General features: G+C 32.5%; 1 protein-coding gene across 1 annotated transcript in view; it reads left to right on the forward strand.

Moving 5' to 3' along the window:
* Window positions 1-14,397, forward strand: part of ttv (exostosin glycosyltransferase 1 ttv) — a 264,636-nt gene that overhangs the window by 175,962 nt on the left and 74,277 nt on the right. Inside the window, exon 2 of the mRNA XM_088199171.1 lies at window positions 8,705-8,906. Within this exon, the coding sequence (XP_088055297.1) occupies window positions 8,705-8,906 (202 nt within the window). The remainder of the gene's footprint in view (window positions 1-8,704; window positions 8,907-14,397) is intronic.

Here is a 14,397-nt window from a genome sequence, read left to right on the forward strand (position 1 = left end):
CTTTCATGTTTGCCAAATAGCTTATAGGTGTCATTATTTTCGTCCTACTAAATATATATCATAATTATACTTTTTCTAGGCGCTTCGAATGTTGTACGAAATTAAATGGTTGTGCGGAAAACGGGCCCGCGGGACAGGGAAAACCGACGACGGATGAAAATTCGTAAAATAAAACGGAGGAAAATCCGGCGGCCGCGAGGGAAAATAAAACTTTCCAGCGCAATAAACTATTTTGCGAGCGCCGGTCTTTTCGAAAACAAGAACGTAACTAAAAAAAGAAGTAGTGGAAGAAGAACTTCTCGCAGAAGCCTAATTTCGATGGCGATAAATCACCGCCTTTCGCACATATTTTTCGCAATGTCAAATATCCGTCGACGGGCATTGTCGTCGGATATCGGGATATATCATAGATGATATTTTTACGAGAGTTTGAAAGCTCTCGCGTTACGGATGCGGCTCTGAAAGTTTCCCGGAGGCGGATGGTAGTTTTCCGCCCAACTCGAAACAGAGCTTAATATCGGGATCGGCTGGCAGTTTCCGCGCTAGAGTGCCGTTCCGAACCAAACTAGACAATACGATTTTCTAATAAGCTTCCAATGAAACGTATTTTTAAAGCAAGTTTATTTCTATATTGTTTCTATTGTATTTGTTGCCTGTTTGCCTTTTGATATTTCATGGTTTCTATTTTATTAAAGAATATTTGAAATATATATTTTACCACAACATCTATCAAAAGTCTAAATTTACTATTTTAAACCTTTCAAATTAATCGATAATATGAAATAGTACTTATTGTAGCATTTTTATCTGATATTTGTGACCCATTTCATTGAAAGATTCCCGTAGCATTCGTAGACATCATCCTGCGTAGGGTTTTACAAACACATAAAATATTAACCACAAATAGCCGAATTATACAAAATATACCTCAACCGCGTTCTATCTCGCTTAGGCAAGGTAATATCATATCAATATTTCTTATAACCTTAGCAAAAAATTGGTATTTTCAAAAGCGATGGTGAAGATCTTTTAGAAGAGAAAAATAACTATGTGTAAAAAAGACCATCGTTTTAAAATAAAATCTTTTTCGTGCTGATTTGTTGATTTTTTCCTTCGTCATGAAAAACTTTCAACAAATTTGTTTCAAAAAACTTATTGTTACAAAACTCGCCTTATCGTACTTCAATGAGTTGCTTTCTTAAAAAATGTCTTAAGTTTTGTCACGAGTCATTTCCTACACCTTAATTCCGCGAACATATATCTACACTCGTACGCGAAATACAACATTTGACAAATGTACACAGCGTGACAGTAAATTAACTATTTTTAACACATACTTTCACCCGCATTCAATTTTTAATTTGGGGTATGTTTAAATAGGGATTTTTCTGTTTTATTGTATTATTATATAAATCTGCGCAACGTGATATTTTGATATTTTTTCATGAATAACTCTTTAAGCTTTGCGAACCCTAAGAGTGTGACTTCGTAGCCAGTGAGATGCTTGGTAGAATCTGGTTAGTTTTATGAGATGTTTTCTCCGAGCGGTGGTGGAGAAGCTGGCAGAGGGATGGTATCAGTGGACGATCCTCAGCGGTCTGATTAGTGTGACCGCGACAGTATATTCTCCGAGCGGTGGTGGGATATGTGCGTCCATGATTGTATGTTGTCCGCGGGCCGCGGGAGTCTGCTAGTCGCTTGTGACTGTCTTTTCCTCACCGGAGTCCAGGCTTAACTATCCAAAGCTGCAAAGCTTGCTGTCCAATTACAATTATGCAGCGATCATCCAGCCAACCGCTGCAGTCACTCCTTAGAACGGCCTTTAGAAAGCGACATTCGCTTGATGGGCATCGTCCAAGATCGTATTGCATTGCAACGGTAATCTTTTGGATCCGGTGATTTATTATATTCGCGACCGTTTCGCAACAAATAAATATAAATGAAGTGATATTCTCTTAACCGAAAAGCTAAATTGACAGCCAAAAATCGTTCGATTATGCAGCATGACATTTCACTTTGAGACTAATTTTCCAGCGCAGTGATCATTTTTGCGATCTTGACTGACGAGCTTCCATTTTAACTAAGGAAATGTAATATATTTGGCCACGTAACTCAACGTTTAACAATTTAAAAAAAAACTATAAAGGTCAGAATAGTTTAATGCACCCTTAAATAAAATATTGAAACTAATATAGACAACTTTCAAGTGTGTTTCTGATTTATTCACATTTTTCAGTTCTTGAAAATAAACATTTCATCTTTTTCGAGAATTCAGTAAAAAATATACTAATATAAATTATATATTTTTTCTTGAAATTTTACATATCAATAAAATTTGCTGTAATAAATTTGAAAATCACGCAGTTATAATATCATTTTTATTTAAAAAAATCCGCTAGTTTGAGTGAAGTTCTTATCAATATTATCAATATACGGGTATTTTTGAATACATTAAACTTTATAGTTTGAGCCTAATATGTATTATTGCTATTATCACTATTATCCGGATTTTAATTATGAGTGTTATAGATAAATTCAGATGTACATGTCAATTTTACTTTTTATATGAGTCAGATTCATAAATATTTTTGCTTCCTTAAAAATATCTGTTAAACATTTATTTTACTATTTTTAATATAATTGTTTTACCAGTTTAAAAAATAATAATCTAATTTTTCAACGCGTTTGATAAATAAACAGAGTTTCGATACTTAAATATTTATATTAAAAGAAGCACTACCAATACATATGCCACTGTGCAAAAGAAAAGGGCTACTTAATTCGGTAGCCTAATTCGAATAATGACACCACAACATCCTTAGTTTATATTACCAACTTATTTATCTTATTGTTAAACTTTTAAAAACATAGGAGTAGTATCCTTTCGTTTTTTTTGCTAGTTACCGAACGTGTTTGAAATTTACGAGAAAATACATTTTATAGAATTATAGAACCCCAGCATTATGAATATTTTTTATTTGCGTTCGTGTCTTTGTCATCTTAATAACGTTTAAAGAGCTTATTGTTATTCATTTGTAGCTACAGTTATATCAAAATAATATGTTTTGACATTCATTAAAAAATGTATCTACGTCTGTTATTATTTATGTAGAAAATTAAAAAGTCATTATTTCATATAAAGAAGGCTTATAGTATTAAGTCAATGGAAAATTAAAAAAATAAAATAAAAACAGACAGAGCAACTGTTAATCGATAAAGTTGATTAAACTGGTTCTTTTGATGACAAAATTAGAGATGATTATGATGTAACCGAATATTTAGGATTTTTTAAATTGTCTAATGATTTTCGTCTTACACGAAAAATATATAAAGATTAATCTTTATGTATAAAATATTGTTAATTTGTACCACAAAAAGTTTGTCTAAAGAACGAACGGAAAACAATTAAAAGAAAATTATTTACAACCAACAGTTTAACTCAATTCAAGATCTGTTTAAGTTTGCTGTTGTTTTTGGCATCTAGAGTTAAGTATTTGGTCATAATCGAAACGATATTTACAATTTATTATAAATCACGCAAAAATACATAGGCCTCGTTTTGTTGGTCCCTTATATTTTTAATTTTTAGAAGGATAACGACCCCAAACAAACAAACAACTTAAAGCGATAAACAAAATAAAAACATTATTTTAACCATTACAAAGACTGGGTTTCAATATAATCAAGCTTTAATGAAAACGCTTAAATAAAGGTCATTAAAAACATTAGTTAGGAATTGAAAGTGATACCTATATAAAAACTATTTTATAGTGCTTTAAGTTTCTTTGCGAAATTATAAATAATGCAATATAAAAAAATATATTAATGTATTTGAAATAATAAAACGCGTATTACAATTAGTTGTAAAATAAATGTTTATCTAAAAATAACTTAGTTGTTTCAGGTGGCTCCTTCAAAATATTCGAAGTCGGAGCTGCTCTTTCGAGCGCGAGCGGTTAGATACTTCCGCTTTCGCTCTCTCGCATGTTCAGTGACGAGAGTGAGAGAGATAATGATATTGTTTTTGGCAAACTGAGATAGAACAAGTAACTCGGTTCAATTTCAGTATGCGCGTAAGCGTCCTATGGTTAACACGCATGTCGAGCGCTGCATCGTAGTCACGTGGTCAAGTTATAATACCAGATGCTTATCGGGGACTTCAACAGACTCACTGACATCTTTGAATATTTAAGGGCACCAAAAGGGATTACTTGTATTTTTGATTGTATATTCTTCTAATATATATCGTTATTATATATTTTTCATATAAAATTTAATAATTAGTGGTACTTGATTTTGTTAAAAAAAATCGTTTCGAATATCCTTATGTATTTTCCTAGATCGGTTTTTATAAATGTCACACCATAACGAATTCTTATTTAGAATCGATGGCGACATATTCTAGGATAGTCACAGATGTGGTGTTCGTATTCTGAAGTATCATTTTTATGCCTTATGGCATTTTGCAAAAGCCGACTAAGATTTTGCGTAAATTGAATATTTACGACAGAAAAGTTTTCACTGATATTGTATTGGTGAGTGCCCACATAAACTTTTATAATTATCAGTAGCGTAATCTTAATAATATGACAATTAAAAATTGCGATTATTTGGCACATTTTTCGATCGCGCGCAAATATGCCGGCTGTACATGACAGCAGCCGGCGTGCGGACGTTATTCACGCCCGCCGTCCGGACGGCATATGAAATTTGTGGCAGTGTGGCTGCTACTCGAAGTTCAGTTGAACTTCGGCTCGAACATCTTCCAGAGAGTGTAGTGCAAGCATTAGATTACCAAAGCAAAGATACGGCCAATTAAAGTAGTTAAGAAAATTGTATACAATTTTTTTGCAATTCGAATACTTCTGATCTCTATTAAAAGTTTTTAATAGAGCATATATATTTAAACATCTGGAACAGATCCGTCTCCAAATATGCAGCGGTTGTAAAACATTAAAAAATATTCGTACAAATTTAATTTTCAACACAAAAAGGCTCAATGAAAATTCTCAAAAAAACGCGAAATTCTTGAAAAGAAACACTACATTCAAGTAATAACCCAACTAGAACAGTTGCAACGCAAAAGATTCTTTGAATAGATCTCTAGATTTTTATTATGAACGTAACAATCAAGTTGAAAATTAATTTTAATGATAAATTACGATACTTTTATTGTGCTTTATGTTTTACATAAGCTTTCATTGAATCTCTATATTGTATTAAAAATAAAATAATATTATATTAGAATTCCTTTAATGAATTCTAGACATATAAAAGTATACGATCAAGAAATATAATCAACTCTCGTGCTCGACAACATTCAACACCGCATGCACAATACAATAATCGTAAAACCGTAAAAGACACCGATCGCATCCGGGCAGAATAATTACGGGACGTAGTACGTAGAAGCATAAAGCAGCTGCTGGAAGACTCGGACGACCGATTTGCGTGCCGAGGAGCACTAAAGCATATTTATGGGTAGCAATTTGCGAAACAACACCCTGATGTAGCGGTTAAAGCGCGCCAGCCGCTTTAACGTATTGTTTTACTCCAAATGAACGTTGGATTAAGTCTTCGGCTGTCGAAATTGAATAGCTATATTTTATATTGTCGCACTTCTCCCATTAGTATCTGCAACACAGATTAATTCGATTAGTTTCGCTTTAATTTGTGTGGAGTCTATTTTTTGTGATTGCGATCGATAAACCAACCGAATACTGATGGTTCAGAATCCTACAATTTATTTGGAAGATAGGAAATACTTATTCGTATCAATTAATTAGAGGTCTCGCTGGGTCACCAATCCGAGTTCATGTGGCTTGGTACTGCAAATAATGTGATACCAACTAATGAGCGTGTGCACAAGTACATTCCGGAATAATCAGCCGCCTGTCGAATTCGTCCTTTTTTGCAATTCTCGTCTTTTCATCTTCTCTCCTTGCTTTTTGTGTCCATTCTCGCCGCCCACCCAACCTCGCGGTCAATTACGCCCACCTCTCGAAGATGTGCCTTGGGGCTAGAGAGTGACTCTTCCGTTAAGAAACTCTCCGTGTAATCTACGTGTATCTTCGCCCGGGCAGCTTTGTAACTTTCGCGTCTAAATTACTCTCGCCAGGAAGTTGGTGGGGAGCGGAAACCGCCGGGGCGGGTGGATTTTTCTCACCCCATTCCGATAAATGTGGGTGCGTTTAATTTCGCCCTTGGTTCGTTCAGTGCAGAGCTTTTCACCTTTTGTAATGTGTATGATAGTATTTGGTGATATACGAACAAGCAATAATGAGCCGTACCCATATAATAACTGCGGTTATAAATCTATACACAAGTATAAGAATACGTGGAAATTTTATTATCGGATTGATGCTGCAGCATTGAATTCTCTGAAATTACTCTGATGGTTAAAATATGAAGCTTAGAAAACGAACAAATTTTTTATCGGGTTTGTGTCTGACTTTACATGGCTTTAATGGTTTTACTGAGAAATTATTATCTAGATTAGAGTTGGTATTTTTGTTCTTTGCATAATATATTAGTGTAAAAAGTTTGATTTATTATTTTTTATGCAATATTTCTGCTACAAAAAAAATATCACTTGATTCATTTTTAAAAATATGACAATATTTACTAAATCAACAATAGTTGAAATATATTAAATGGTCAGTAATTTATTTAACAATTCATATTATATTGAAAGTTTTCATTGCTGGTTGGTTGATTGGTGTATTGAGTATTTTGCTTATAAATTAAATGGTTAGTTATATTTTCATTGAATTTTTGTATTTATATTACAATAATATGAGCTATAAAATATAATAATTTTTATAAAAATATACACACGAGAGCAGCGGTTGCCAACCGGTGATTTTTTTTATTAAAATGTTTTATTATATTTTGAATTTTCACCTCATTAAACTGTGTAGTAATAAAAAACTACATCCCCAGATCGTCGTAACTGGTCGCGGCAGCAATAAGTGGGCGAGCACTAAGTGTTCCCTACGGAAAAAAAACAAATCGTATTTCATATTTAAAATGTTACTTTTATGAAAAAATGGTTGAGGTCTGCTTGATTCATCATTATGAGTAGTGGTCCGTCAGGACCAAAATGTTGGCGACTGCTGCATTAGAGTATTATAAACTTAATTTATGTACATACATATGTCAGTATATGATAAAAATAAAATTATTTTTGATGTTGTCATGATGACATAATAGCCGCTAATAATCTTTATCGACTGTTTATAAAATATAAACTGAACATTAATTAAAAAAAAAACTATTTTATTTGTTGCCTAATACTTACTCATAAAATTTATTTTTGGCAAATATCATTTTTAACAATTTGGCTTTGTTAAAATGATCAAATATACAGACAATTATTTCATGCTAAAGTTTGGGTTCAAAACTATAATAAATACTATTATCAAATTGCTTTATTATTATATATTGTGCTGTCAGTATGTAATAAAAATTTAATTATTTTCGATATTGACGCTTTGACATTAATAGCGGCAATTGAAGCTTTACTGACGGTTTATGAAATAGAAACTTAAAATATATTCAACAAAAAAAAAATTAACCAACCATTTTATTTGTTGCCTAATATTTTCCCCTAATTTTTTTTTATTGTTTTGTTGAAATCAAAGTGTCGTTTTTTTAGATACCAACAATTTTATATTTGGAAAATATTATAGTTTTTTTTTTACATTTTGGCTTTGTAAAATCAATGATCTTTGGTGTTTTCAGATCAAAGTCTTTATGTATTCAAACAATGCAGATAGTTGTTTTTTCTTAGATATATCGCTGCATTATATATAACTCAATTGTGCTCTTTTTTGTTTTACAAAATTTATCATTTTATTTTTGTGCTATTTATAATCCCTAATAGAAGACAAAAAAAATATTAAAGAAAAAAACACTCTGTGATTGACGTAATTCCAGAAATTACTCATATTTCCAAGCTAATATTGTGAAACTGTGGACTTGATCAATGGTTGGTTTTGATTTTGGAATATTTTGTTATTTTTGTAAGTAATATTTGGTTAGCAAGTATAATTAGTTTTAAACTTCGTATTGATTAAGAGCTTAAAACACTTAATATTTAAAAAATAAATTATTACATTTTATTGTTTATAACATAACATATAATTATGTGTGTATGAACCTGTATTTATTATTTAAACTGTATCTTTTACTATTCGGTATTCTAATAGTTAAAAATAACTAATATACGAGTACGTTGAGTGATTTCCAGGGATTCGTGATGAGATATCTAGTATTACATATTTTATAATGCTCTCGAGGAACTTGGATGAATATGAAACGAGTAATCGCATTAGGGTCTAACTTCACCTCTGAAGTTATTCCTTTTATAAAATATGTTTTAAAGGCGCTGGTCGACTGTCAGATAATTACAAATGATAGTTAAAACAATGCTAATATTATACAACGCAAGGCTTTTTATATTATCTGATAAATTGCTCGTTATATAATATTGACTCGCCTAATATTAATGCATTGGAATCGTTTCAGATTATCCCCCGAATTCGTTCGGAAAATTTAATCAAAATAGAACCTCGTTAGCGGTCTGTTATCGTTACGAGCAAAGGAAATGCGAGCCACGCCATTAGTAGCTAGTCTTAATCTCGCGATACCGCCACGTTTTGACTTAAAACGTCGTTTTAAAATGTTTTTCTTTTCATTTCAGATACGAATACGAAGTGCTCTTGCAAAACTCGACCTTTTGCCTGGTGCCCAGGGGTCGACGCCTAGGATCATTTCGATTTCTAGAAGTCCTGCAAGCTGGATGTGTACCAGTGTTGCTATCAAACTCTTGGACTCTACCGTTCTCTTCTACCATAGACTGGAACAAGGCTGTGCTGTGGGCCGATGAACGCCTTTTGCTACAGGTAAAAATTATTATAAATATATTTATTTGATAGATAAACGTTTTCTTTGTCAAAAAACATGCGCGCGCGTTACTAAATGTCGTTTTGCGTGATGATGACACGCGGTGTTTCTTAATCGCTTTTTTTTATATAAAAAACGTTTTAGTTTGATTATAAATGTCAACGAAAGCTTCGTCACTTTATGTACGACATAAAATTAATGATATGTATAATCGAAAAGCAAATTGAACGATCGTTTAACTCTCCATTGATTTCATAGAATATACATATGTACATATATAATGTAACATATTAATGTAAATTTAAATACACTTAAAATGTAGTAAATATTTAAATAAAACAGTTTGGGCTTTGTAGTATAAATAAAAATGCAGGTTAGACTTTTCGTATAAATATAATTAATAAATTCTCGCTGTTTTTAAAATTTTTGTAGTTTTTGTTGTTTGGTGTGACTTATTAAGCTAGTCAGATATCGGAATATCTGTTTGTTATACAGTTACATTGCACAAGTACAAATTATATAGATATACAGATTAAATGAAGGTGTTAGTATTGAGCGACGCTGTCGAAATGAATCTCTCTGGTCTCTGATTTATCGTGGTCAATCCTGAGTTGAGTGTCTTTGATACATTTCCTTGGAGTCATCTGAAATGAACAAAATAAAAAGGTTAGATATAAGAGTGCTTCTGTGTGATTCTTTATGAGCAAAACCACTGTAGTCGCTTACCGAATGTTACAGACTTTTTCTAATCATACATAAAGTAATTAATGCGGGTGAATATTTTTAGCTAGGGTAATTAGCGCTAATGTTTCATGAAAGCCTGTGTTGCCATTGTATGTTTAGTCGCCCACTAAATTATAAAAGAGTTTCGATTTTTTTATCCGTGTTGTCTGTCACATTATTTTTATGGGATAGTTGCTTTCTACTTAATAATTAAAATCAATAAAATATTTTTCTTCAAAATTGAGAATTTATGTATAAAAAATTTCTGTACCGGTAATCTAGTATTTATAAATGCAATACCGGTATTATATTATGATAAAAGTTCATATATTTTAACTATATTTTACGTAAAAATGCATAAAAGAATATTAAAAATAGCATAATGAAAAAAATAAAGATAAAAGTAAAAATCATTTAGTATTTAGCATCGTCTTTATCAGACGCGTACCGTGAGATACTTTCCCATTCGCTCGCTCGCGTGCTAAGTGACGAGAGTGAGAGATAAGGATGTGCGTTACATGCGTTCCGCACGCTCTTATCTCTCTCTCACTCTTGTTGCTTAACACGCGAGCGAGCGAAAGTGAAAGTATCTCACTATACGCACTTGTTCTTTATTCATAATGATGAATTTGCATTAAACTTAATAGTCTATTTGAAAATACAAAAATGGCAAGAATATGTGTTATAACCTTATAAAACAGCATAATAATTTAATAAAATCTAGCGCCGGGAAATTCATTAATGCGTCAATAAATTCAGCATGTCATTTATTGTCATATTATGTTGGATCATTGTACTTAATGATGTTATTACTTTATGTGCGGCTATCAATATTTTTAAGTACGTAACTAGGGTTCTTTCTGGAAAAAGTCTGGATACCCCTGATATATAGCGTCTATTCAATGAAGCACTTTATAAAGATAGTCGCGATCGCGTCCCTTCTCCTTTGTGGTAAGGACGTCAGCGCTTGAAAACGCTCCTTTTGCACTAATCATCTAGCTTCTCAATGAGCTTGCCAAACACAAGGATGTTTTCCGCGATAGTTATGAGGAGCTAGAAACTTTTATGTGGGATGGTGCTCATTTATTTTGAGTGTGCACAATAAATGTTTATTATTGTTTGTATAACGGTCATTATGACACATTGTGTAAAAAATAGCATTTTAAAGTAAAATAGTTTAATTTTTGTGGAAAAATAATATCTAGTATATATTCGAATACAATATTTTTGTTGGGTTTAAAGTATTTTTGTTACGCATATTAGAGCTGAAAAAATGTTTTAGATATATGTTTGCAAATAGTGGAAATTCAAAAGAAATGTTCTGGTGTATCTTTATAATTTAATTGCTACGAACATTTTAATAAATTAATGTAACTATATTATAAAAATATTAAACTAGCAGAAATTTAAAAAATCAAGTTAATGAGAAATGATGTACTTCAATGTTATTTTTAAAACTCATACTAGCTTAGAAGTTATAACCATGTTTCAAAGTCAATGCAGTCACAGCATTATTTTGCTACTATTTACACCCGTAGCTATGTTTCTGTTTAAAATATCAGAATTCACTTGACATTTCATTATTTTTTTTAAAAACAATAGCATATTTTCTGCAAAGCTTATCTTATAGAGGGGCAGTAGAATCATAGTCTTCAATAGGCTTAGCGCAGCTGTTTACTTATTGCATGTTTTTATAAATTGCGTTTTTTCGAAACCACAATTGTACGATTCGCGTAAGTTAAGCATGATTTTGTCGTAACAATGAGATTAATAATAATGTTTTTATAACATAGTTCAGTAGGTATTCATTGATTATTAACAGGTTTTTAGTGAATAACATAATAATAAATTATTAATTTTGGAATAAATATATGTATGTCTTTATGGAATACATTTATAAATAAGTGCGTTATAGATATACCACATCACTATTTTAAATATATAATGTGGTTCAAGTTTAAATTAAAGACCACTGGTTAATTAAGATACAATACAAATTGGTGCATATTTCGAACGCAAATAACTCACCGCTGAATTGATGATATTTCTTTTACTCGGAATAAATCAAAGACGATCAAATCGGAAGTTGAGTCGTTCTTCTCGGAAGGAGACGATCTAAATCGCGCGCTTGTTTACCTAATCGCCGGCAGCTCTCTTTTTGAAATATGAGCTTCGGCATGCCGTTCATTTCTCACCCGCGACAAAGGACGAAAAAATGCTCGTCGGCTGAGAAGAAAAGGAATAAATTGTGTCAATTACTTAGAAGTGATTGGGTGGCAGGGGGCGGGCTGGCTGTCGGATCAATGCTATCGTGATTAACGACATCCGCCTGAAGGAGACAATCCTGACGAGGATGCGTGAGGTAATCCCTTCCTGGCGAAAATTGCGCACTAATCTAAATTGCATGGCGATTTAATGGTGATTTTTGAACCAAGCTTAGTTATGGCTGTGGATATTGAGATATGCCGTTTAATTCTAAGTGATCAATGGCAGATTAGAGTAATGCAAATACGGTGTGAACTAATTTATTTTATTATTTATGCATTAATCAATTACTAAGTTTGTGCTGCTTCTAATGGCTGAGCCAATAAAAAGCAGATGGTAAAAAGCGTATTTTAATACTCCGTCCGACTGCAAATAACTTTTCTAATACTGGTCGATACTTAATTCGTGCATGATTCTAAATTTCGTGCTTAGCGATAATATATATTTATGAACCCTGCGTTTTGTCTTCTTTGTACCATAATCCATTGATAAAAACTTTTTTACGAACATCTAATAAATTATGTAAAATAATTTGTGGGAGCGCTCCACCCAGCTTCATGGATCATTCAAACTACCATTTCAGATATTATGAAAAATAAATAACAAACTAGTTTTGACTCAATTGTGTAGTAATTGAAATATTGCATGTTAGTGCATTCGTTGTCATTAACCACTCGTCAGCATCGTAAAATCTATTTTTTGTGCGTAAAGGATGCGCGATAGCCAATGCGTTTATCTGCGTAAACCGTTGTTGTCATCTACCCCTTGTATAAACGATCTTCGAAAGTTTCACTTTGCAGTTTCACTTTAAAATTTACAAGTATTTCGTTATTCGGATCATCAAGCGATGCAATTGATCCACCAACATCCTCATCTGTGATTCGCCAGAGCTGTCTCGAATCCAAAGTATAAAATATGTGATATTTTGTGAAATCGGCAGACGATCAGACGATTAAATGACATTCGAGGTAAACTGAAAGACGACCTGCGTTGACCCGAGACTGTAGGGCTCTCAATTAACTATGAAAATATTCAATTATTTGAATAATGCGCCTTTATTTTGTTTCGTTTTTTTATATCTATTTGATAATAGTTGACCGACAAACACAAACAGTTGCAAATCGTATAAATATAAAGCAGTAAAAGCGGCATTCTTAATAAGTTCATTTTAAATTAAGCATTTTCCTTTTGACGCCCTCACTGATCAATAATTCGCACAGCGTTGAGTTATGTATATTTTATAAAATTCAAAAAGCTTAATGATTATGGAAATAAATATTATTAAACAATAATTATTGCTTTTTTGTACTAATTATCTAAATTAATTAATACCGGTAAAAACCGAGAAAAATTAGTAATATATATACTTAATGAATTTTTTATTCAATATTCGAATAGTTTAAAACTGGGAATAATTGAGAACTCTACATGTGTTATCAGCAGATTGTCCAAAGGACGATTGTCGTCACGACGACAATCTCAGCTTCTTAAGCAGTCTTATGCTTGTACTACACTCTCTGGAAGCTGTCCGAACTGAAGTTACAACTGAAGTCGGCCGAGATCTATGACTATGAGTAAACGACCACACTGTCGCAAATTTCATATGCCGTCCGGACGGCGGCTTCTGTCACGTATAGCTGGCATATTTGCGCGCGATCGAAAAATGTGCCAAATAATTGCAATTTTTAAATTGTCATATTAATAAAATTATGCTACTGATAATTATAAAAGTTTGTTTGGGCACTCACCAAAACAATATCAGTGAAAGCTTTTCGGTCGTAAATATTCAATTTACGCAAAATCTTTGTCGGCTTTTGCAAAATGCCATTAGGCATAAAAATGATACTTCAGAATACGAACACCACATCTGTGACTATCCTAGAATTTGTCGCCATCGATTCTAAATAAGAATTCGTTATGGTGTGACATTTATATAAACCGATCTAGGAAAATACATTAAGATATTCGAAACAATTTTTTTAACAAAATCAGGTACCACTAATTATTTTTTAATTATTTAATTTTATATGAAATAAAATATATTAACGATATCTGTTAGAAGGATATACTATCAAAAATATAATTAATCCATTTTGGTTCCCTAAAATATTCAAAGATGTCAGTAAGAGTCTGTTGAAGTCCCCGATAAGCATATGGTATTATAACTTGACCACGATGCAGTGCTCGACGTGCGTGCTAACCATAGGACGCATACGCGCATACTGAAATTGAACCGAGCTACTCGTTTTATCTCAGTTTGCGAAACACCATATCATAAGGCGAAGTATCTCACCGCTCGTGCTCAAAAGAGCAGCTCCGACTTCGGTCTTTTTGCCGACAATGTAATAAGTAACCCATAAGTAACCCACTATATTTTCCGTCCCTGGCAAACCTTGGATTGTCTTCAACTTCCAGAGAGTGTAGTGCAGGCATTAGTCTACTAGTACAAATTCTATTTGGACTGCAAAGTCAAACCCTTTTGGCCTCAAAACCCAATTTTTT

This window comes from Plectrocnemia conspersa, unplaced genomic scaffold (assembly GCF_051122295.1).
Source record: "Plectrocnemia conspersa isolate PC_06_02 unplaced genomic scaffold, ASM5112229v1 ptg000012l, whole genome shotgun sequence".
In the NCBI taxonomy this organism is placed as follows: Eukaryota; Metazoa; Arthropoda; class Insecta; order Trichoptera; family Polycentropodidae; genus Plectrocnemia; species Plectrocnemia conspersa.